The following is a 26,561-nucleotide window of genomic DNA, read 5'->3' as shown; positions in this document are numbered from 1 at the left end:
TAATGTCTTAATTTTTTTTGGGGGGGGAAGAAAGCTGACATGTAGGTTATAATGCTTTATTACTTGGTATATACATGTATAAGCCACAAATGTAACAGTCTAAGGATATAGAGGGCAGGGCTCTCTTGTTGATCCGGCCTCTATACAGACTGGAGTGTACGGGCGTGGGAGCTGAATTCCAGCCTTTGTGTGTTTCCCATCCTTGAAAAATTGGTCGAAGAGCAACCCAGGCAGTCTGTCTATGCACTGCAGTCATTCAAGCCCAAGGCAACACAGCCTCACCACATTAGCGTACATTATGCCCATTGTCCCCCTTTGGCATCCACTGCTCATGTTGCAGCTTCGTCCAACCATCCATTTAAAACGCCAGTTTCCAAAAGCACTTTAAAGGGACAATTAGCTCTATGTTACAGTCTCTACAATCCCTACCCTTGTAATGGTTTGTTGTTGTGTGCCAATCATTCTCTCTGTTTTGGGATGTTTCTCATGCCATGCCAACCATCCTCCATTTTAAGCTCCTTTTTCTGCCTGCCAGACAGAAATTCCTGTCCCTTTATGGCATTGTCATGTTACGTTTGTCATGTTGTCATGGGGCTGTTGTGTTCTCCCCACGTTGGGATGTTCCTCCCCTTTCAGGATTTGTTGTCTTTTGGACCCCCTTTCTCTCCCATGTAGCCACACTGGACATCCTCACCTTTAAGTAATGTGTTTGTCTGAAAAGATAATGTCGCCTATCCCTTTAATGGCATGGCAGGCTTTCAAGGGAGCTCATCTCAGTGAAAACACGCAGTCATGGTGGTGTAAGGCGGCTTTGTGCGCTGTAACCTGGCCTTTCAGATAGCATCCATGGCTGGTTATCGCTGTTTTGCTAGCCCTGGGCCGTGTTCAGTTGGCATGAAATGGAGTGAAACAGGGAGTGACTACCTGAACTTATCCAATAAGAGACAGTTTTTTTTTTTCTGTTGCAAAACATTTTGCGATGGTGTGCCCTAATGAACACGACCCCAGAGAGCTTCACAGAGCAAATATATCATGATATCATGGTATCATCTGATATGAAATGTGCAGCAGCGTCTGGTACAGACCACATTCAGAGGCTCTCACAACATCAGGATGGGCTCCATTGAGAAGCGATTCAAGCCCCACTCCTCACAATCCCCTCATCTACACAGATCAGTGGTTCTGTGCAGGTGCTGCTCCATTGTAATGCTCCCCAATGAAACCTGGATGAGCGTTAACAGGGACCCCACCTCCAACCAGGAGAGAATGGATGTGTTCCAGGTCGTCTTTTTGCAGTCACGCTGCACATCTCAAAAGACTACTCTATCATACTAAAGTATTTTCTGAATCGTTAAACACTAATCCAGGCGTTGTGAGTTCTGATCATCTGCGATAATGATGACCTGGAATGCGCCCTATAGCCCTGCTGCTATGGCAACCCCACCGCTGCCCTGTACAGGCCAGTGCATCATGTCTTAATTGTCAGTGTCATTGCCGCGGCGTGACTGAAGTGGCCCGGGGCGAGTCATGTGTGACCTATACGTCCCCACACACAAACCTGGAAAGTGATAATCCGACTGAGCGTCCAAGCGCAGTCAAAGAGCCTGATGGAAACTAATCAAGCTGTGATGGTCGTTCATGATGATTTCAGGTTATAGGGGGTTGACTCACTGTGGCTTATAGTTTTATAGAATTAATCCCAAATGGCAACCTATTCCTTATGTCACCTTTCCAATAGTGCTCTGGTCAAAAGTAGCGCGCTACATAGGGAGTACAGTGCCATTTGGGACGCAGACATAGTCCACCGTTAACATACAGCTGCAGAAAGTAAGAGCAAGATGGAGAGAGAAAAGAGGGAGGGCAGTAAGGTCAATGTGATGTACATCGACGTATGGGACAGTGATCGGTGTGACCCGTTGATTGAGCGCACGTGGATATATTAATTAATAGTAAAGTCTGATGGCAACGTGCTCCTGACACACACTCAGACAGTTACACACGCATGCTCGCTCGCTCGACACCAACGCCAATACACAAACACAGCAGCATGTGTCTTAGGAATTATGCTACACCCTAGTCCCTCTGACTACAAAATGGCCACTCCTCCTTCAGTCAGCCTCCTTTATTCTTGATTGACTTGTCCTACTTGACCAAATGTCTCCCAAAGCAATCAAATAAATAGTCTAAAACATGTATTTTCAGGCTACACACCTAGACACTCCTGTAGATCTGATTATTTCTGAAAGAATTTGGTAGGTATTGGTAATAGCTTACTTTTACCTTCATTTTGCTATGGTGTAAATATTGGCATATTAATTCCACCGATCTAACCATCCAATCCTCTCAGATCGACAGGAGTGGATAGGGAGTAGGGGGCTAGGGGTTGATTTGGAATTGAGCAATTATTCCTCCCCTCATCAATTATCCCTCCTTCTCCCATGTTGTTGGGTCTCTTCGAAATGATTGAGCTACGCTCCCTGCCCACCTCCTCTCCTCCCTCCTTATCCCCCTCTTCCCTCCTTCTCCTGTGTTTTGGTGGCGGAGGTGCCCTCCCCCGTCTCCTAGCACCCACGCTATAATTAGAGCGCCGCCTCCCAGAGATATTCCTGTCTCTGCTCTCTCATGCTTTCTTCCTTTCATTCCTCCCTTCTTTAAAAAAAACAAATTCACTGACTTTTTCTTCAGAAGCAACAGGCCTAAGTCCCTCGTTCAATATCCGCTCTTGCTCCCATTCCTCCCTTTCATTCCCTCCTTATTTCTCTTCTTTCTTTTTACTGCCTTTTTCTCTAAGACAGGCAAACGCTTCCCTCACTCAAACCTTGACAGTGTCCCTCTGTATATTGGCCTTATGTATATTTATTGCTACATGTACTGTTAAGGGAGTTATTATGTGTATCGCTTTACAATGGTTTCAATCAACTATGACCTGACATTTGCAGAATCGAATCAGTGCTGGTCTAAGTGTTGATTTGGGCTTCGATTTAATCCGGTTGCTCAAAATTGCGTTGTTGATTATAGTCTGCTGTTGTTTTGAAATAAATATCTCTAAAAGGTCCTCTTTGTTTCTTGGCTGTGCCCTGCTATTCCCAGTTCCTGTTTCCTTGTCCCCACCATTACCTTGGGTGGGTTTCCTGTATTTGTGTGACGCAGGAGGACGTATAGTCCACTGTGTGTGTGTGTGTACGTGTGTGTGACAGTATACAGTAATGGAACATACAGTGGCTTGCAAAAGTATTCACCCCCTTGGCATTTTGCCTATTTTGTTGCCTTACAACCTGGAATAAAAATTTATTTTTTTGGAGGGTTTGTATAATTTAATTTACACAACATGCCTACCACTTTGAAGATGCAAAATATTTTTTTGTGTGAAACAAACAAGAAATGAGACCAAAAAACTGAACTTGAGCGTGCAAAACTATTCACCCCCCCCCAAAGTCAAGACTTTGTAGAGTCACCTTTTGCAGCAATTACAGCTGCAAGTCTCTTGGGGTATGTCTCTATAAGCTTGGCACATCTAGCACTGGGATTTTTGCCCATTCTTCAAGGCAAAACTGCTCCAGCTCCTTCAAGTTGGGTGGGTTCCGCTGGTGTAGAGCAATATTTAAGTCATACCACAGATTCTCAATTCGATTGAGGTCTGGGCTTTGACTAGGCCATTCCAAGACATTTAAATGTTTCCCCTTAAACCACTCAAGTGTTGCTTTAGCAGTATGCTTAGGGTCATTGTCCTGCTGGAAGGTGAACCTCCGTCCCAGTCTCAAATCTCTGGAAGACTGAAACAGGTTTTCCTCAAGAATTTCCCTGTATTTAGCGCCATTCATCATTCCTTCAATTCTGACCAGTTTCCCAGTCCCCGCCGATGGAAAAACATCCCCACAGCATGATGCTGCCACCACCATACTTCACTGTGGGGATGCTGTTCTCGGGGTGATGAGAGGTGTTGGGTTTGCGCCAGACATAGCGTTTTCCTTGATGGCCAAAAAGCTCAATTTTAGTCTCATCTGACCAGAGTACCTTCTTCCATATGTTTGGGGAGTCCCCACATGACTTTTGGCAAACACCAAACATGTTTGCTTATTTTTTTCTTTAAGCAATGGCTTTTTTCTGGTCACTCTTCCGTAAAGCCCAGCTCTGTGGAGTGTACGGCTTAAAGTGGTCCTATGGACAGATACTCCAATGTCCGCTGTGGAGCTATGCAGCTCCTTTAGGTTTATCTTTGGTCTCTTTGTTGCCTCTCTGATTAATGCCCTCCTTGCCTGGTCCGTGAGTTTTGGTGGGCGGCCCTCTCTTGGCAGGTTTGTTGTGGTGCCATATTCTTTCCATTTTATAATAATGGATTTAATGGTGCTCCGTGGGATATTCTAAGTTTCAGATATTATTTTATAACCCAACCCTGATCTGAACTTCTCCACAACTTTGTCCCTGACCTGTTTGGAGAGCTCCTTCGTCTTCATGGTGCCAGTTGCTTGGTGGTGCCCCTTGCTTAGTGGTGTTGCAGACTCTGGGACCTTTCAGAACAGGTGTGTGTGTGTATGTATGTATATATATATATATATATATATATATATATATATATATATATATATATATATATATATATATATATATATATATATATATATATATACTGAGATCATGTGACAGATCATGTGACACTTAGATTGAACACAGGTGAACTTTATTTAACTAATTATCTGACTTCTGAAGGTAATTGGTTGCACCAGATCTTATTTAGGGGCTTCATAGCAAAAGGTGTAAATACATATGCATGCACCACTTTTCCGTTATTTATTGTATATATATTCTTTGAAACAAGTAATTTTTTTCATTCCACTTAACCAATTTGGACTATTTTGTGTATGTCCATTACATGAAATCCAAATAAAAATCCATTTAAAATACAGGTTGAAATGCAACAAAATAGGAAAAACGCCAAGGGGGATGAATAAGGCACTGTACGTACATACAGTGGGGAAAAAAAGTATTTAGTCAGCCACCAATTGTGCAAGTTCTCCCACTTAAAAATATGAGAGAGGCCTGTAATTTTCATCATAGGTACACGTCAACTATGACAGACAAAATGAGGGAAAAAAATCCAGAAAATCACATTGTAGGATTTTTAATGAATTTATTTACAAATTATGGTGGAAAATAAGTATTTGGTCAATAACAAAAGTTTCTCAATACTTTGTTATATACCCTTTGTTGGCAATGACAGGTCAAACGTTTTCTGTAAATCTTCACAAGGTTTTCACACACTGTTGCTGGTATTTTGGCCCATTCCTCCATGCAGATCTCCTCTAGAGCAGTGATGTTTTGGGGCTGTCGCTGGTCAACACAGACTTTCAACTCCCTCCAAAGATTTTCTATGGGGTTGAGATCTGGAGACTGGCTAGGCCACTCCAGGACCTTGAAATGCTTCTTACGAAGCCACTCCTTCGTTGCCCGGGCGGTGTGTTTGGGATCATTGTCATGCTGAAAGACCCAGCCACGTTTCATCTTCAATGCCCTTGCTGATGGAAGAAGGTTTTCACTCAAAATCTCACGATACATGGCCCCATTCATTCTTTCCTTTACACGGATCAGTCGTCCTGGTCCCTTTGCAGAAAAACAGCCCCAAAGCATGATGTTTCCACCCCCATGCTTCACAGTAGGTATGGTGTTCTTTGGATGCAACTCAGTATTCTTTGTCCTCCAAACACGACGAGTTGAGTTTTTACCAAAAAGTTCTATTTTGGTTTCATCTGACATTCTCCCAATCCTTTTCTGGATCATCCAAATGCACTCTAGCAAACTTCAGACGGGCCTGGACATGTACTGGCTTAAGCAGGGGGACACGTCTGGCACTGCAGGATTTGAGTCCCTGGCGGCGTAGTGTGTTACTGATGGTAGGCTTTGTTACTTTGGTCCCAGCTCTCTGCAGGTCATTCACTAGGTCCCCCTGTGTGGTTCTGGGATTTTTGCTCACCGTTCTTGTGATCATTTTGACCCCACGGGGTGAGATCTTGCGTGGAGCCCCAGATCGAGGGAGATTATCAGTGGTCTTGTATGTCTTCCATTTCCTAATAATTGCTCCCACAGTTGATTTCTTCAAACCAAGCTGCTTACCTATTGCAGATTCAGTCTTCCCAGCCTGGTGCAGGTCTACAATTTTGTTTCTGGTGTCCTTTGACAGCTCTTTGGTCTTGGCCATAGTGGAGTTTGGAGTGTGACTGTTTGAGGTTGTGGACAGGTGTCTTTTATACTGATAACAAGTTCAAACAGGTGCCATTAATACAGGTAACGAGTGGAGGACAGAGGAGCCTCTTAAAGAAGAAGTTACAGGTCTGTGAGTGCCAGAAATCTTGCTTGTTTGTAGGTGACCAAATACTTATTTTCCACCATAATTTGCAAATAAATTCATTAAAAATCCTACAATGTGATTTCTGGATTTTTTTTTCTCAATTTGTCTGTCATAGTTGACGTGTACCTATGATGAAAATTACAGGCCTCTCTCATCTTTTTAAGTGGGAGAACTTGCACAATTGGTGGCTGACTAAATACTTTTTTTCCCCACTGTACATACAGTGTGGGAAAAAAGTATTTGATCCCCTGCTGATTTTGTACGTTTGCCCACTGACAAAGAAATGATCAGTCTATAATTTTAATGGTAGGTTTATTTGAACAGTGAGAGACAGAATAACAACAAAATAATCCAGAAAAACGCATGTCAAAAATGTTATCAATTGATTTGCATTTTAATGAGGGAAATAAGTATTTGACCCCCTCTCAATCAGAAAGATTTCTGGCTCCCAGGTGTCTTTTATACAGGTAACGAGCTGAGATTAGGAGCACACTCTTAAAGGGAGTGCTCCTAATCTCAGTTTGTTACCTGTATAAAATACACCTGTCCACAGAAGCAATCAATCAATCAGATTCCAAACTCTCCACCATGGCCAAGACCAAAGAGCTCTCCAAGGATGTTAGGGACAAGATTGTAGACCTACACAAGGCTGGAATGGGCTACAAGACCATCGCCACGCAGCTTGGTGAGAAGGTGACAACAGTTGGTGCGATTATTCGCAATTGGAAGAAACACAAAATAACTGCCAAATGTCCCTCGGCCTGGGGCTCCATGCAAGATCTCACCTCGTGGAGTTGCAATGATCATGAGAACGGTGAGGAATCAGCCCAGAACTACATGGGAGGATCTTGTCAATGATCTCAAGGCAGCTGGGACCATAGTCACCAAGAAAACAATTGGTAACACACTACGCCGCGAAGGACTGAAATCCTGCAGCGCCCGCAAGGTCCCCCTGCTCAAGAAAGCACATATACAGGCCTGTCTGAAGTTTGCCAATGAACATCTGAATGATTCAGAGGAGAACTGGGTGAAAGTGTTGTGGTCAGATGATATCAAAATCGAGCTCTTTGGCATCAACTCAACTCGCCGTGTTTGGAGGAGGTGGAATGCTGCCTATGACCCCAAGAACACCATCCCCACCGTCAAACATGGAGGTGGAAACATTATGCTTTGGGGGTGTTTTCTGCTAAGGGGATAGGACAACTTCACCGCATCAAAGGTACGATGGACGGGGCCATGTACTGTCAAATCTTGGGTGAGAACCTCCTTCCCTCAGCCAGGGCATTGAAAATGGGTCATGGATGGGTATTCCAGCATGACAATGACCAAAAACACACGGCCAAGGCAACAAAATAGTGGCTCAAGAAGAAGCACATTAAGGTCCTGGAGTGGCCTAGCCAGTCTCCAGACCTTAATCCCATAGAAAATCTGTGGAGGGAGCTGAAGGTTCGAGTTGCCAAACGTCAGCCTCGAAACCTTAATGACTTGGAGAAGATCTGCAAAGAGTAGTGGGACAAAGTCCCTCCTGAGATGTGTGCAAACCTGGTGGCCAACTACAAGAAACGTCTGACCTCTGTGATTGCCAACAATGGTTTTGCCACCAAGTACTAAGTCATGTTTTGCAGAGGGGTCAAATACTTATTTCCCTCATTAAAATGCAAATCAATTGATAACATTTTTGACATGCGTGTTTCTGGATTATTTTGTTGTTATTCTGTCTCTCACTGTTCAAATAAACCTACCATTAAAATTATAGACTGATCATGTCTTTGTCAGTGGCAAACGTACAAAATCAGCAGGGGATCAAATACTTAATTCCCTCACTGTATGTTGTGAAATTGTTAGACAGTACTTGTTAGATATTACTGCACTGTCGGAGCTAGAAGCACAAGCATTTCGCTACTCCCGCTATAACATCTGCTAATCACGTGTATGCGACAAATACAATTTGATTTGACATACATTCGGAAAGTATTCATACCCCTTGACTTTTTCAAAATTTTGTCACGTTACAGCCAGTCGTATTGCTTGCCGATGAGGTTGTCAAGTGTCGTCATAGGGACACAGTAGCATATCTCGACCAGATGGGAATAGACGTCATCGTCATGGCGATGGCCACGACAACCAGTCTTCCGTTCCTGCTGCAGGGTGTAATTGGAATGTTGGCAGGCAGGATGTGATGAGAAACGAGGGCTGACTGCCCTCTAATCACTGTAACACACTCCCACACCCAACCCACCCGAGGATCCGGTCCCAGAGACTAGCACAGATCGCATTACACACACACTCATAAACACGCAAGCATATGTACACACACACAAACACACACTCTCACTCACTCACTCCAAAGACCAGGCACATGTACCATTACACACTCTCATGCATGGACACTCTCTCACACACACACACACACTGATAGGGTTCAAAGATGAGCTCAGGGTTTAAGTCACAGCAGGCCCTGCTTTGCTAATTATTAGTGAATGTATGTGTACGTGTGCTTGCCTGTTCACGTCTCTCTGTATCATTCTGCCGGTCTTATCTCCAGTCTTATCTAATTCAGTCATCACTGATATCCTTCCGAACTAGTTTCCCATAGTGTCCAACCGGTATTCCAAACAGAATAAGGTTCTATGTCCTCCAGGGCAGTGGTGGAAAAAGTACTAAATTGTCATACTTGAGTAAAAGTAAAGATACCTTACTCCAACACTCAGAGATCATTCACAAACACAATATTTGTGGTTAGTTAGTCCACCAGATCAGAGGCAGTAGGGATGATGGGTGCGTGAATTGGACAATATTGCTGTCCTGCCTGATCATTCGAAATGTAACGAGTTCTTTTGGGTGTCAGGGAAAATGTATGGGAGTAAAAAGTACATATTTTCTGTAGGAATGTAGTGGAATATAAGTAAAAGTAGTCCAAAATATACTCTACTGTTCAAAAGTTTTGGGTCACTTAGAAATGTCCTTGTTTTTTTGTCCATTAAAATAACATCAAATTAATCAGAAATACAGTGTAGACATTGTTAATGTTGTAAATGGCTATTGTAGCTGGAAACGGCTGATTTTTTATGGAATATCTACATAGGCGTACAGAGGCCCATTATCAGCAACCATCAGTCCTGTGTTCCAATGGCACGCTGTGTTTGCTAATCCAAGTTTATCATTTTAAAAGGCTAATTGATCATTAGAAAACCCTTTTGCAATTATGTTAGCACAGCTGAAAACTGTTGTGCTGATTAAAGAAGCGATAAAACTGGCCTTCTTGAGACTAGTTGAATATCTGGAGCATCAGCAATTGTGGGTTTGATTACAGAATCAAAATAGCCAGAAACAAATAACTTTCTTCTGAAACTCGTCAGTCTATTCTTGTTCTGAGAAATGAAGGCTATTCCATGCGAGAAATTGCCAAGAAACTGAAGATCACGTACAACGCTGTGTACTACTCCCTTCACAGAACAGCACAAACTGGCTTTAACCAGAATAGAAAGAGGAATGGGAGGCCCCGGTGCACAACTGAGCAAGAGGACAAATACATGAATGTCTAGTTTGAGAAACAGACACCTCACAGGTCCTCAACTGGCAGCTTCATTAAATAGTACCCGCAAAAAACCAGTCTCGACGTCAACAGTGAAAAGGCGACTCCGGGATGCTGACCTTCTAGTCAGAGTTGCAAAGAAAAAGCCATATCTCAGACTGGCCAATAAAAAGAAAAGATTAAGATGGGCAAAAGAACACAGACACTGGACAGAGGAAGATTGGAAAAAAGTGTTATGGACAGACAAATCGAAGTTTGAGGTGTTCGGCTCACAAAGAAGAACATTTGTGTGACACAGACCAAATGAAAAGATGCTGGAGGAGTGCTTGATGCCATCTTTCAAGCATGGTGGAGGCAATGTGATGGTCTGGGGGTGCTTTGGTGGTGGTAAAGTGGGAGATTTGTACAGGGTAAAGGGGATCTTGAAGAAGGAAGGCTATCACTCCATTTTGCAACGCCATGCCATACCCTGTGGACGGCACTTGATTGGAGCCAATTTCCTCCTACAACAGGACAATGACCAAAGCACATCTCCAAACTATGCAATAACTATTTACGGAAGAAGCAGTCAGCTGGTATTTTGTCTATGATGGAGTGGCCAGCACAGTCACCGGATCTCAACACTATTGAGCTCTTGTGGGAGCGGCTTGAAGTGCCCATCAAGCCAATCCAACTTGTGGGAGGTGCTTCAGGAAGCATGGGGTGAAATATCTTCAGATTACCTCAACAAATTGACAACTAGAATGCCATAGGTCTGCAAGGCTGTAATTGCTGCAAATGGAGGATTCTTTGACGAAAGCAAAGTTTGGACACAATTATTATTTCAATTAAAAATCATTATTTCTAACCTTGTCAATGACTACATTTCCTATTCATTTTGCTATATTTCCTATTCATATTCAAACTAATTTAATGTATGTTTTCATGGACAACAAGGACATTTCTAAGTGACCCCAAACTTTTGAACGGTAGTGTAAATAGTAAAGTAAAGATGCCCAAGAAAATGACTTAAGTAGTATTCAAATCATTTTTACTTATTTACTTTAAACCACTGCTCCATTGGTGTAAAACATAGCAAAATGTTTTTGGAACTGAAAGCAAAATAAGCATTTCTTATTGGACAAGTTTAGGTCCTTCCTTTTTCTGTCTGTTTTCTCCCATTTTGGTATTTAATGAATATGACCCAGCACCTAGAATAAGTCAGTCTGTCAATGTTTTTATACAAGGCCTCTGGCTATTTCTCTTTCCTCCCCAGTCATTGTTGATGTGTCTTCTCTTTCTCTATACGGCCTGGCTGCATCTAAAATGGCGTCCTATTCCCTTTAAAGTGCACAGCTTTTGACCAGAGCCCATTTCAAACACAGCCAGGGAGCTAAACAGACCATAGAGTGGTACACTAGTAGTGCGCTACATAGGGAATATGGTGCCATTTCGGATGCACTCTGTGTCTCTGGTGGGTAGAGACAGGCAGAGGACACTCTCCAGACTCTCCTGTGTCCGTACACTCTCCAGACATAATTGCTGATCTCAGGCGACACTTGCGCCGCCAGGGGGTCTCCCTAGGTCTGAAATCTGATCTCAGATCCCAGTGGCAGGCCTGGGACACTCTGATAACACCTCACCGCAACAGCCACAATTAATGTTGCCCGGGACTGTTGGACTGGTTCACAGAACAGGGCCCAGGAGGATTAAATCGAAGTGTGTGTGTGTGCATGCGTGCAAGTGTGTAATGATATTATACACTTGGTCTTCGGTGTGTGTGTGTGTATGCGTGTATGTACAACACTGCACGTGCATGCACATTATGCATATGAGTGCATGTGTGTTTTCATGCTAATGTGAATAGAATGACAAAGCAGAGGGTGGACCCAGCCAGAAGAAGAATTAACCCCCGGTCAAAACCCTCGAGATCCCCTTGCAAACCAATGGGAAGCACCCTATACCCATTGGTAGAGCTAGTGGAACAGTCAGTGACCCACCAATAATAGCATAGCGACGGAGATACACACATAGAGACACATTCTCACTGGACAATAGGTACCAGGCATGTTTTCTGTTTAACCAAACGAGTCAATACTGAGACAATGTCTATGTGGCTCTCAGATACAATACGGAGCAAAGATCATATGTGCTTAAACATGTGTGATAGAGACCTGGTATGTTTGTCTGGTTTCAATATAGGTCACTGAACGAGGTCACCCGACTGAAATGCGTCCATGATCCAATTCAATCAAAATAACTTTATTTATCCTGTGTAGGGCTGACCCCATTTAGTCGACTGGAGGATTGTTTGGTTGACAGGCTGTTGGTCGGCCGAGAATTGTTTTTGTTGAGCAGTTGCAAAAAAACAAAAAAAAACATTTTTATGGCACGGATATATTGACACACGTCTCAGTGGACTAATCAATTGCGGAGGCCGCAGGGATGGCACACCAGTATCACCAGTAGTACATTTACCATTCATTTCCATAATTTCTAATCCACAATGTTTGTTTGGTTACGGTAATTTCTGTTAATGCAATATACCCAGGTCTGCTTCCTTTACACACTATCATAGAAAAACTATCAACGTGGCATCTTCTCTCTGTGTTATGGTGGATTTGTAAGCATGTCGACAGTACGTTCCTACTAGCACCAGCCACTAGCTGGCTAGGCGCAGTCCAAAGATTATACGTGGGTATAGGATTGACTGGCTTTATTTTCAGAAACGGACACTGTCTGTTTCATGGCTCACTTTTTAGGAAGTAGCACACAGAGGCAAATCTTCCCTGTGTTTTCAGGCGGTGGCCGCCTCTATTGTAATGATGTGTGTTCTAGTTTCCATGGCATCAACATTTTGCTGGTTGAGCTGTGTGCAACTGGGATCATTAACCAATGCAGTGCACCAGGGCCAAAAGCATGATTGATGACGGCAGTCTCCACCAGTGCTGTGCTAGTAAGGCTAGCACCAGTAGTACCAAGCTTTGGATTAAGGTAGATTTACATTGGGGAGTACTGCCACTTATATGTGAATTAGACTTCGGAGCAGTCTGGCCGCATGTCGAATGCCTTTCTACCCGATTCTAACAGAGATTTGCCCGATGTGCTATCACTTTACATTTGGTGTGCCGCAGTTGACCATTGCACAGGTATAAATTGTTTGTTGGCCGTGTGGGGGAAAACTCTTGATGTTGCGAGCCGGGACTGTTATTCCCGCATTTCCCTCATTTTAAATTAAGCTTAAGTCTACTGTATTAGCCTTTTACGGTGTGCTTACGACAACAGTACATAGGTCTATGTTACCTCCATTATGATCCTATATGGGGTACTTTACATGCAATATCTAGTTCGATGGTGCAGTAGTTGGAGAAGAGTATCTTGTTGTGACAGCAGCAGGAGGGTACTGTGGGTAGTATCAGTGTGGATTGGGCCCACTGTGGGATATCTCGGCCAGGCAGCTCAGCGTAATCCCCAGCCCAGATTACTGCCGGCAGGCTGGCCAGCCGATAGATGAGATTGCAATTCTGGCGAGGCGATGGATGAGAGTGGGCAGAGGCAAGTGAGGGAGCAGGCGGCTCAGGGAATGCCCTGTCTCCTCTCATAATGTACACTACTCCTCTGTTCTATTTTTCTCTTTCGCTTTCTCTCTCTCTCCCTCCTTTCTTTTCTCTCTCATGTTTTGAACCCTGCACCTAGGAAAACCATTAGATGTGTGTACACTATTTCCCCTCAACCATTACTGTTCTACCTCTCCCGACTGGTTTGTGCTCCAGGTTGAAGTTTTCCCTAGGTACATATCTAGGATCTGCTTTCCCTCCCCCAATCCTAACATTTTTACATTTACATTTTAGTCATTTAGCAGACGCTCTTATCCAGAGCGACTTACAGTTAGTGAGTGCATACATTATTTTTTATTTTTTTCATACTGGCCCCCCGTGTATGCTCTACCAACTGAGCTACATCCCTGCCGGCCATTCCCTCCTCTACCCTGGACGACGCTGGGCCAATTGTGCGCCGCCCCATGGGTCTCCCGGTCGCGGCCGGCTACGACAGAGCCTGGATTCGAACCAGGATCTCTAGTGGCACAGCTAGCACTGCGATGCAGTGCCTTAGACCACTGCGCCACTCGGGAGATAACCTTAACCAGGAAATACAAAGCTGACCCAAGATCAGGGTCTAGGGGCAACTTCACCCTACTCCACTGGGGCTCATAGTTTATACACCTTACGTACATCACCTTACTTGAACCTCATACGCACAAAGCCTCATTGTCCATTTGTATCCCGCCCTCTTTCGTCTCTCGCTTTGTTGCTTTCTCTCTTTCTTCACCTTTCCATTCTAAACTGCTAAATGACTCAAATGTAAATGTAAACAGTCTGATTTATAAGACTGCAGTGGGATTTGGCTTCTCCCCAGGCCTGCCCCCAACTGTTTGCAGAGGGAATAGAGAAAGGACATGATTTACAAGGCAAAAACAGATGAGGTGATTTTGAATACTGGAAGTGGTTGAGAGAGAGTGCGAGGGAGAGAGAGCAATATCCCTTTAGTGTTCACATATCAGAGCAGCGGGTAGGTCTAAAAGCAATATTGGGGATTGCTCCACCTAGGCCTCTGTTCCAATTTCTTCACATTTAAGACACTTAACATCTAAGTGATAAGTGGGGGGTGGGGGGGGGGGGGGGGGGGGGGACATGGAACTGGGTCAAATTTCAATCACATTATATTCTAAAGTCCTTTTTACATCAGCAGTTGCCACAAAGTGGAACTGGGTCATCGTAGTCTTTCTATAACAATAACCTTTTTCACACTATTGTGTCAACCTGAACTGTGCTCTTTTGGCTCGCTTTCCAGTGAGTACTGATTGGGACGATGGCCAGCCTGCTTTTGTTACTAACTGCTTTTTTCCAGCATGATTTGAGGGGGGCATGGCAAGCGAACTATGCCTCTATTCACTTTGGGCTGGAAACAGATATGTTATGGGGCCAGCTCAGCTCGCTTTTAGCGACTGGAACTAGCCATGTGAAAATACAATATCCAAGCAATATGGTTTGGGTTGGGACGATAATGTGGGTATAGGAGCGTCGTGTCAAATCTGACCCTATCTACTCCAGGGTTCTCCAACTCCAATCATGGGTGTGCAGACTTTCGATCCAGCCCTGCAGTAATGCACATTATTCAAATATTAAACCAAAAAAGGTTGTCTCTCTGGACCGGAATTAGCTGAATCAGGTTTGTTAGTTACTGCAGGGCTGTATCAAAAGCTGAAGTTGGAGAACCCTGTTCTACACCATTGATTTCTTATAGAGCAGAACTAAGATTCTCATCTTGCACACACATTTACATTTTAGTCATTTAGCAGACGCTCTTATCCAGAGCGACTTACAGGAGCAATTAGGGTTAAGTGCCTTGCTCAAGGGCACATCGACAGATATTTCACCTAGTCAGCTCGGGGATTAAAACCAGCGACCTTTCGGTTACTGGCACAACGCTCTTAACCACTAAGCTACCTGCTGCCCCACATCACAAGGGAGGCGTACCTTTCCACTACTGTAAATATACAGAAAAAAATGACATGACTGACAAGCAGATGTTTCAGCTAACTGCAGACCTACCCACTGGGCAAAGACGTCATTTCAACGCCTAGTTTTGATTTACAATTGATTGAGTTGTCAACTAACATGAATTCAATGTGAAATCAACAGAAATGTTATAGGTTTAAAGTTGAGTGAAAACACACAACAATTTCCGAAAAACCTTTTACGTTGATGACTTAATGCAAATCCAATCAGTTTTCCACGTTAATTCAAAGTCATCAAATTTTCTTGTTGAAATGACATGGAAACAACGTTGATTAAACCAGTTTGTGCCCAGTGGGTAGGGTCAGTTTCCCTTTCCTCAAACCTTACTAGATCAAATTTTATTGGTTGCGTACACTGTTTGATGAAATAAGACACAAATGACACAAGAGGGAGCCAGAGATCAAGATAACCAGAATAAAAAAACCTGACCCGACCATCCTCCTGCTGGCTTTCGCAGATTCTGACGTTACTCTCCTAAAGTTGCCGGTAATAGGCTACACAAGGAGTCTGCAACCTTTTGCATGTGGAATGCTAATTTATCTGACCATTTCTACTGATCTGTGTGCCAGTTATGATTTTCATATGCACATTTTTGTGGAACTGTTTCATTTCATTTATAATAACGTCTTCGTATCTCAAAACTATGTCATGTGGTTAGTCAAATTCTATTCAAATCTAAATTAAAGTTATACAAACCTAAAAAGTAACTTCTATTGCCATTTACAAATACATAAAGCCAACAAATAAAAACATTGCAGCCTGGAGGTAAAAAATATCATGATTTAAAAAATATATATATATCCTATAAATCACGCATGGCCTATCTGCAACAACCTTGAAACATTGTATCAACTATTAACTTGGGTCCGGCCCGAAGCTCACAGCATTGTATAAAATATTTTGAGCCCTCAGTTTCCCGCGCCAGTGAGCTTGGGACAGACACAGCTGGAGGCTGTTTGTACAAGGGATAAGAGGTCATCAATTAGGCCTATTTTATGATGTTTCCACTGGATCAGAGAATGACATTTTTCCTTTTCACACTGAGTGGTTATCAAAAGGGAGAGCGCTAGAAAGATTTTTCAAGTACATTGAACTATTGTCATTCTCAATGGATGTAAAAACAGACTTCATTTGCTTGCTGTTTGAGGTGAAGAAAACATTACTTTGAGAAGCTCCACAGCTCATTAGTGGTGTTGAGTTAAGACAATCAGAAATATTATCAGATCCCTAATTGAGCACATTTAAATGCCTACATTTGCGTGCAGGCCAGGTAGCCTATAGGCCTAATTCTACGTGTAATCAGGTGCGTGTCCTTACTTAACATTGACAGGAGTGCTCCAAACAAAAGACAATGACTAAATTGACAACTCGTAAATGGAATGAAATAAACCTAAACTTGTTTCTCACAAGCATAAGTTGTGCACTCCTAACAATGAGAACGGTAAAAGACTGGAATAATAAAATATTGAATGCATTAACAGAAATTACAGACAAACATAGTAGATAAGGAATGAAGGGTATATGTACTACTGGTGATATACACTACCAGACCAAAGTTTGGACACACCTACTCATTCAAGGGTTTTTCTTTAGCCCTATTTGGTAAAAGACCAAGTCCTATTATGGCAAGAACAGCCCAAATAAGCAAAGAGAAATGACAGTCCATCATTACTTTAAGACATGAAGGTCAGTCAATATGGAACATTTCAAGAACTTTGAAAGTTTCTTCAAGTGCAGTCGCAAAAACCATCAAGCGCTGTGATAAAACTGGCTCTCATGAGGACCGCTGGATGGAAGACCCAGAGTTACCTCTGCTGCAGAGGATCAGTTCATTAGAGTTACCAGCCTCAGAAATTGCAGCCCAAATAAATGCTTCACAGAGTTCAAGTCACAGACACATCTCAACATCAACTGTTCAGAGGGGACTGTGCGAGTCAGGCCTTCATGGTCAAATTGCTGCAAAGAAACCACTACTAAAGGACACCAATAAGAAGAAGAGACCTGCTTGGGCCAAGAAACACGAGCAATGGACATTAGACTGGTGGAAATTTGTCCTTTGGTCTGGAGTCCAAATTGGAGAATGTTTGGTTCCAACCACTTTGTCTTTTGTGAGACGCGGTGTGGGTGAACGGATTATCTCCACATGTGTATTTCCCACCGTAAAGCATGGAGGAGGAGGTGTTATGATGTGGGGGTGCATAGCTGGTGACACTGTCTGGAATTTATTTAGAATTCAAGTCCCACTTAACCAGCAATGCTACCACAGCATTCTGCAGCGATACGCCATCCCATCTGGTTTGGGCTTAGTGGGACTATCATTTGTTTTTCAACAGGACAATGACCCAACACACCTCCAGGCTGTGTAAGGGCTATTTTACCAAGGAGGAGAGTGATGGAGTGCTGCATCAGATGACCTGGCCTCCACAATCCCCCGACCTCAACCGAATTGAGATGGTTTGGGATGAGTCAGACGGCAGAGTGAAGGAAAAGCAGCCAACAAGTGCTCAGCATACTGTTGAAGTCGGAAGTTTACATACACCTTAGCCAAATACATTTAAACTCAGTTTTTCACAATTCCTGACATTTAATCCTAGTAAAAATTCCCTGTCTTAGGTCAGTTAGGATCACCACTTTATTTTAAGAATGTGAAATGTCAGAATAATAGTATAGAGAATGATTTATTTATTTCATCACATTCCCAGTGGGTCAGAAGTTTACATACACTCAATTAGTATTTGGTAGCATTGCCTTTAAATTGTTTAACTTGCGTCAAACGTTTCGGGTAGCCTTCCACAAGCTTCCCACAATAAGTTGGGTGAATTTTGGCCCATTCCTCCTGACAGAGCTGGTGTAACTGAGTCAGGTTTGTAGGCCTCCTTGCTCGCACATGCCTTTTCAGTTCTGCCCACAAATTGTCTATAGGATTAAGGTCAGGGCTTTGTGATGGCCACTCCAATACCTTGACTTTGTTGTCCTTAAGCCATTTTGCCACAACTTTGGAAGTATGTTTGGGGTCATTGTCCCAGATACTTTTGTATCTGTTTCCTCCAGCATCTTCACAAGGTCCTTTGCTGTTGTTCTGGGATTTATTCACACTTTTCGCACCAAAGTACGTTCATCTCTAGGAGACAGAACACGTCTCCTTCCTGAGCGGTATGACAGCTGCGTGGTCCCATGGTGTTTATACTTGCGTACTATTGTTTGTACAGATGAACGTGGTACCTTCAGGCATTTGGAAATTGCTCCCAAAGATGAACCAGACTTGTGGAGGTCTACAATTCTTTTTCTGAGGTCTTTGCTGATTTCTTTTGATTTTCCCCTGATGTCAAGCAAAGAGGCACTGAGTTTGAAGGTAGGCCTTTAATGTCAATTAGCCTATCAGAAGCTTCTAAAGCCATGACATCATTTTCTGGAATTTTCCGAGCTGTTTAAAGGCACAGTCAACTTAGTGTATGTAAACTTCTGACCCACTGGAATTGTGATACAGTGAATTATAAGTGAAATAATCTGTCTGTAAATAATTGTTGGAAACATGACTTGTGTCATGCACAAAGTAGATGTCCTAACCGACTTGCCAAAACTATAGTTTGTTAACAAGAAATTTGTGGAGTGGTTGAAAAACAAGTTTTAATGACTCCAACCTAAGTGTATGTAAACTTCCGACTTCTATTGTAGAAGCTGTTTTTCAGTCTCTCAGTCCCAGCTTTGATGCACCTGTACTGTCTCCACCTTCTAGATGGTAGCGGGGTGAATAGGCCATGGCTCCGGTGGCTAAGGTCCTGACTCCTTGCTGATCTTATTGGCCTTCCTGTGACACCTGGTGCTGTAGATGTCTTGGAGGGCAGGCAGTGTGGCCCAAGTGATGTGTTGGGCTGACCGCACCACCCTCTGGAGAGCCCTGTGGTTGTGGACAGTGCAATTGCCATACCAGGTGGTGATACAGCCTGACTGGATGCTCTCAATGGTGCATCTGTAGAAGTTTTTGAGGGTCTTAGGTGCCAAGCCGAATTTCTTCAGCCTCCTGAGGTTGAAGAGGCACTGTTGCGCCTATTTCACCACACTGTCTGTGTGGATGGACCATTTCAGGTTGTCAGTGATGTGTACGCCGAGGAACTTGAAGCTTTTCACCTTCTGTACTGCAGACCCGTGGTTGTGGATGGGGGCGTGCTGTCCACAATCAGCTCCTTCATTTAGTTGACATTGAGGGAGAGGGTATTTTCCTGGCACCACTCCGCCAGGGCCCTCTCCTCCCTGTAGGCTATTTTGTCATTGTTGGTAATCAGGCCTGCCACTGTTGTCTGCAAACTTCCTTTACCACCTGGGGTCGGCCCATCAGGAAGTCCAGCACCCAGTTGCACAGTGTCCTGGACCTTAACCATTCAGCACAAAACTGCCCTCAGGGTCATGATCATTTTGCACCAAATCGAAAAACTGACTGAAACGCGGAATGACTTCCCGAAGTTGTCCAATAAGAAACACTCATTGTCGTTTTCCGTTGCAAAAAGTTTTTCTACGGTGTGCCTTAATGAATACGACTCTGGTCTGTGCTTACTGCTTATCAACGGGCAACCAGTCTATGAGTTGGAAATGGAATTTCGACCCGGTTCCTGAGTGCATCCCAATAATATATCCTTCCTCCTGAAGCATTGGATTGGTATAGACATGGGCTAGAGGGTGTTTCTATATACCAATAATTTCGTTTCAAATCTATGAAGGGAGGTGCACAATTTGGGAGGATGGAGAGATTATTGGGACTCACCCCCCAAAGTCAGACAAACTCATGGATACCAGTTTTATGTCTCTGCCAGCAACGTTCTATCTATCGCATTATGGCGTCTGCGAATGCACGGGCCGCTCCATTGAGACATATTACAACACTGCAATCTCTATACGACAATGGGACAAAGAATGAGGAAGTGGATTATGATTATCTCGTTTATGATTATCAGTCAAATTTATGAATTTATAAAATATTGATTACTATGTATAGCTTTGAAAGACTGTATATGACCAACCACCCAGCTTTGGAGTAGTTGGAAGGTCTATTTCCCTGCTTTTGAGAGGCGCTGGCTATTGTACCGGGAGACTTCTAGCAATTGCCCTAAGCTAGCGATATGCTAACTTCAATAATTTCCAAACTGCACGCAGAGACATAAAAATGGTATCCATGAGTTCGTCGAAGTAAGTAGAAAAACGACCTAAATCTTGGAATCTTACAGAATCCCTTTAACCCTGCACTTTGAGAGTTGTGTGGGGATTTGATCCTCCACCCCTAAGCATCCCCTCTCCGGCTCCCAGATGGCAGTGTAGGAATTGGGTCCCGGTCCCTATGTCACCTCCCTCACACCCTCTGCGGGGTCTGTATACAACTGGATGTATCCGGTTTTCAGGGGAAATGGAAAGAGAGCCTTTGACGCGACTTCCGCTTTTGGACATTAACAGGGCGACACTCCTTCTTAACTCCTCCACATTTACTGTGTTGGTTGAACAGAACCTCTCCCAACAGTAGATTGTTTCTCGTCAGGACCAAAAAGAAAGAAACACCGCTCAGGCATTTATGTTACGCCTGCTACGTTAGGTTACTTCCCTCATTACAGATGGCAGGGTGTTAGCTTTGCTGGCCTCGTGCTAACAGACCGAGGAGAGGATTTCACAACCTGTATGTTTGTGAGGGATTTGCATGGCGCTAGGGCATGTGGCCTAGCAGGTTGGCGTTAAGGACATGAATTTCTTTAGGCGACACATCCATCCCTCATAGAACTACACTGCAATCTGATCTGTCCGAGTGTGTGTTTGTGTGAGTTTGTTTTTGTGTGTGTAGACGTGCATGCCAGAATGTGGGCATGCACAGTGCACTGAGTGTGCGTGCATATGAATGGGCGTGTGCGTGTGTCTGTGTGAATGTGTGTGTGTATGTGGATAAGGATTACATTGTGCATTAGCTCAGAAGAGAATCAAGTCCATTCACAGTATGTCATCCTCGACTTCACAAACATTTGTTTTACTGCCAAACCACTAACAAGATTATAGAAAAACACAATGCAAACAGTCTCTCTTTCTCTCCTCTCTCTCTCTCGTTCCCTAGTACAATGCTGTCTTTCAGTCTTTCGTTTGTCCCCACCTCCCTTCTTACAGGATTCTCATTATAAAACCTCCTTATGGACACACATATGCACAAACACACACTCACATACTCGCAGAGATACATGTACACACATCGATACAGTTACATAATATCATTAGTACCTGTGAATAGGCATTGGATGGACAACAAAGGCACACACACACGTGAGCCAAGCCAAGCATGCATACCCTTTGGCAGGCTGGCATACTACAGTACATGTTCTTTCTCAGTGCTGCCACCTGTGGGATATCGAGGATACGTGCATGTGTGTTTGTGTCTATGTGTGTGCTGTGCGTGCATGCAGTCCAATGTGCCTGCGTGCGTGTGTAAAAGCTTGATAGGTTTGGGGACGTTTCGTAAGAGACTGCAGTGGTGCTATGGGTTTGTCAATCACAATTCAGTAGGGAAGTCTACAGTAGATAAATCCTTTCTCTCACCATCAAAGCTCCTCAAAGAAAGCCTCTCCTTTTACCATTGGGTGTAATGTGAATTTGCCCCTAGGACGCTGATCTTGGGTCAGTTTTGCATTTCCCCCACAAATCGTTACGGTTAGGATTGGGGGAGGGGAAGCTGATCCTAGATCTGTACTGAGGGGAAACCTCACACCGGAGCCTCATTGATGTAACAAGTCAATGCCTGAAATGGCACCCAAACTCTAATCTGTGCCTGCATCACAAAGGGCACTCTATTGGGCCGTGTTCAAAAGTAGTGCACTAATAAAGGGCCTATATCTCCTCCCTCAACCCTTTGTCTTTTCCCCGCTAACACCTCAAGTCATCTTCCCCCTATTTTCCCATCTTTGTTCTCCTCTTATTCCTTCCTCTCCCACTTTTCTTCTTTAATCATTACCCCATTCCCTCCCTTTCTTACACATTTTCAGTTTTTCTCCAATCTTCCATTCCTCTATTCCTTCTGTCCATCCCATCTCTACATCATTATTACGTTTTTTATGAAAATGTATTTTTAAACCTTCTTTGTATTATATTGTTCTGTGTCATGATTTGCCAATTATTTGTGGAGCTTATGTTAGAAACTGCTGCCATCTTGAATAAGGCTCCCTGGCAAACAACAATGACAGTAACCTGTATAAATACAAGTTAAATGAAAATAACCTATTTAGTAAAATGTTGTATCAAGTATTTTTTGCTGACCATTTGGGTTTCTCACTTCTTCTCGCACATGCCTACCTGTATAGCTGCCATTGGCAAATTGTAATACTACAGAACGAGAGTAAATGAACAATTCTCTTTTTGTCTCTCCTCCCTCCACCTCCCCTCCCCTCCCTCCTCTCAAGGTGCCGACGGACGGTGGGATGGGCCTGCTGGCGGAGCCCCAGGTGGCCATGTTCTGTGGGAAGCTCAACATGCACGTGGATGTCCAGAGCGGCAAGTGGGAGTCGGACCCCTCCGGCACCAAGAGCTGTATCGGCACCAAGGAGGGCATCCTGCAGTACTGTCAGGAGGTATGGAGATTGGGGTTGGATACGATATGATACGATACAATACCTTAATATATAATAATATAATGTATGCCATTTAGCAGTAGCTTTTATCCAAAGGCGACTTACAGTCATGCGTCTAAACATTTTAGCAGATACCCATAGACTTCCAGTCATTGCGCTACACGCTAGTCAGCATTGGCTTGCGAAACTACCTCTAACTTCCTTCATACTGGACGCAGAGACATTAAAATGGTATCCACGAGTTAATCTGACTCTGGAGAAGTAGATAAAGTGCCTCATTGCCAAAATCCCGAAGTATCCCTTTAAGAGTGTTGGGCCAGTAACCAAAAGGTCGCTGGTTCGAATCCCTGAGCCGACTAGGTGAAAAATCTGTTGACGTGCCCTTGAGCAAAGCACTTAACCCTAATTGCTCCAGGGTCGCCATCAATAATGGCACTCTCCGAGAAATTCCAACATGCGTATAATACACACATGTACATGTATGAAATAGGACAAATGTAAGCACCCACCTTATTATTAGTAGTAGTAGTAGTATTCTGGCGTTGCAAGCGCCATGCTCTACCAACTAAGCTACAGAGGAAGCTACTTTAATGTCCATTTTATTTTGTTAGGTCACCATACTAAATACACATTTACGTCATTTAGCAGACCCTCTGATCCAGAGCGACTTACAGTAGTGAGTGCATACATTTTCATATTTGTTCGTACTGTTTCCCCGTGGGATTCGAACCCACAACCCTGGTGTTGCAAGTGCCATGTTCTACCAACTGAGCCACACGGGACCTATACACTGTCAATACACTATAATACAAAATGCAATGCAAAAATACTGGAATGTGAGAACACACATGGGGGAGAAGGGACAAGGAGGGGAATGAGAGAGGGATGTATCGGCATCCTGCAGTACTCGTAGGAGGAGAGGGAGGAGAGAAGAGAAGGAGGGAGTAGAAAGGGTGGCTTTGGCATCAACCAGGACTGCCCGGAGGTAGGAGGAGAAGGGGGGGATAGAGGCATGTATCAAGAGCTACGTATTGCCAGGAGCTAGGGGGGAGGGAAGGTGGTAGCGTTAGGGGGAGGGAGGAGCTAAAGGAGAAGGATCAAGAGCCAAATCGGCACCCTGCAATATTGCCGGGGGGGGGGAGCGAGAGAGAGAGGACATGGGGGAAGAGAGAGGGAGTAGGGAAGAAGAGACATGTATTGCCAGGTGGTAGGGTTAGGGAGAAGGGGGAGAGGGAGGGTTCAAGCTCAAGTAAATGTAATTAATTTACATGGCACAATACAGTTGAACTCTGAATTGTTTGATGAATAAATAAAAAAAACTAAAGGGAGGGAGGGAGAGAAAGAGACATCAGAAAGGAATGTGCATAGAGAGGAGTTGGAGAGTAGTGCTGTTGTTAAAATGGAGATTGAGAAGAATTGGGTCAGGGAAACGGTGGATAAATGATAAACCAATTTAAAGGCAGGAAAGGAGGGGTGGAGTGAGTTAGTGAAGTAATTGGATGAGAGGAGCGAAACAGAGAAGTAATACTTGGAGAGGTGGATTAGAGAAGAACCGAGAACAATGAACAGAGGGGGAGGGGGATATAGAGAGAGGGGGAGAGAGTAAGAAAGAGAGAGGGCTGTGACCGGATGGTAGGGACAGATGGGAGGATGTGGATGAACAGTGATTGGGAGAGAGCGAAAGAGAGAGTGCTCACCACCCTGTGAACGGATGGTGGGACAGATGGGTGATGATGTGGAAGAGAGGGAGAGATCAATCATAGATAGAAAATGGGATGGGGGGGTGAAAGGAGATGATGATGATGATGATGATAGACAGACACCGTCTTTCTTCTCTCCCAGGTGTACCCTGAGCTGCAGATCACCAACGTGGTGGAGGCCAACCAGCCAGTCAGCATCCAGAACTGGTGCAAGAAGGGCCGCAAGCAGTGCCGCAGTCACCTGCACATCGTGGTGCCCTACCGATGCCTAGGTACAAATGCACTGTGTATGTGTGTGGGGGGGTGGGGGGAGGCCTGTGTGCATAGGGGGTGTGTGGGTGGGGTCGACGGTTCACACGTGTGTGTGTGTGTGTGTATGGAGATGAAATGTATGTGTGCTTTTGTCCTATTTGAATTAGTAAAAAGTGGTTATTTTGTTGTTGGCTGTTGTTTTTTATTTGTTCTTATGTCTGTGTATTAATTGGCTCTGTCTGTGTATGTTGCAGTGGGGGAGTTTGTCAGTGATGCCCTGCTGGTTCCTGATAAGTGCAAGTTCCTGCACCAGGAGCGCATGGACATGTGTGAGAGCCACCTGCACTGGCACACCGTGGCCAAAGAGGTGAGACCACGCACACACACATACATGCTACATATTTTACAGAATGCCACTCCATCCGCAGTAGGGGCAGGGGCGCACCCAAAAGTGTTGACCCTCTGTGTATGTCTGTTTTTATTATTTTACCCTGTAAGACAAACTTTATCTATCTTAGTTGGATACATCTTGAGTACTTACTAGTTCATGTAGGCCATATACTATCCACCATATACACCCACCCTAAAGTGCATAAAACAACAAATCTATGAAATGATTGTATAGTAATACACTATATATACAAAAGTATGTGGAAACCCCATTAAATTAGTGGATTCGGCTAGTTCAGCCACAGTCGTTGCTGACAGGTGTATAAAATCGAGCATACAGGCATGCAATCTCCATAGACAAACATTGGCCTTAGAATGGCCTTAATGAAGAGCTCAGTGACTTTCAACGTGGCACCGTCATAAGATGCCACCTTTGCAACAAATCAGTTTGTCAAATTTCTGCCCTGCTAGAGCTGCCCCGGTCAACTATAAGTGCTGTTATTGTGAAGTGGAAACGTCTAGGAGCAACAATGGCTCAGCCGCAAAGTTGTAGGCCACACAAGCTCACAGAACAGGACCGCCGAGTGCTGAAGCGCATAGCGCGTAAAAATCATCTGTCCTTGGTTGCAACACTCACTACCGAGTTCCAAACTGCCTTTGGAAGCAATGTCAGCACAACAACTGTTCGTCAGGAGCTTCATGAAATGGGTTTCCATGGCCAAGCAGCCGCACATAAGCCTAAGATCACCATGCGCAATGCCAAGCGTTGGCTGGAGTGGTGTAAAGCTCGCCGCCATTGGACTCTGGAGCAGTGGAAACACGTTCTCTTGAGTAATGAATCAAGCTTCACCATCTGGCAGCCCAACGGACGAATCTGGGTTTGGCGGATGCCAGGAGAACGCTACCTGCCCCAATACATAGTACCAACTGTAAAGTTTGGTGGAGGAGGAATAATGGTCTGTGGCTGTTTTTCATGGTTCGGGCTAGGCCCCTTAGTTCTAGACGATTCTGTGCTTCCAACTTTGTGGCAACAGTTTGGGGAAGGCCCTTTCCTGTTTCAGCATGACAATGCCCCCGTGCACAAAGCGAGGTCCATACAGAAATGGTTTGTCGAGATAGGCGTGGAAGAACTTGACTTGCCTGCATAGAGCCCTGACCTCAACCCCATCGAACACCTTTGGGATGAATTGGAACGTT

At 44.1% G+C, this 26,561-nt stretch overlaps 1 protein-coding gene across 4 annotated transcripts in view; it reads left to right on the top strand.

The window, feature by feature from the left end:
* The window catches only part of LOC311112524 (amyloid-beta A4 protein-like), a 41,313-nt gene that overhangs the window by 1,893 nt on the left and 12,859 nt on the right, over positions 1 to 26,561 (top strand). For all 4 annotated transcript variants that reach the window (XM_084155656.1, XM_084155657.1, XM_084155659.1 and 1 more), the window contains exons 2-4: positions 22,855 to 23,022; positions 24,865 to 24,994; positions 25,229 to 25,341. In XM_084155656.1, coding sequence (XP_084011782.1) covers positions 22,855 to 23,022; positions 24,865 to 24,994; positions 25,229 to 25,341 — 411 coding nt within the window. The remainder of the gene's footprint in view (positions 1 to 22,854; positions 23,023 to 24,864; positions 24,995 to 25,228; positions 25,342 to 26,561) is intronic.

Source organism: Coregonus lavaretus (assembly GCF_964263955.1).
Source record: "Coregonus lavaretus genome assembly, chromosome: 38".
Taxonomy (NCBI): Eukaryota; Metazoa; Chordata; class Actinopteri; order Salmoniformes; family Salmonidae; genus Coregonus; species Coregonus lavaretus.
The sequence above is the reverse complement of the archived record's forward strand: the minus strand, read 5'-3'. Positions and strand labels throughout refer to the sequence as shown.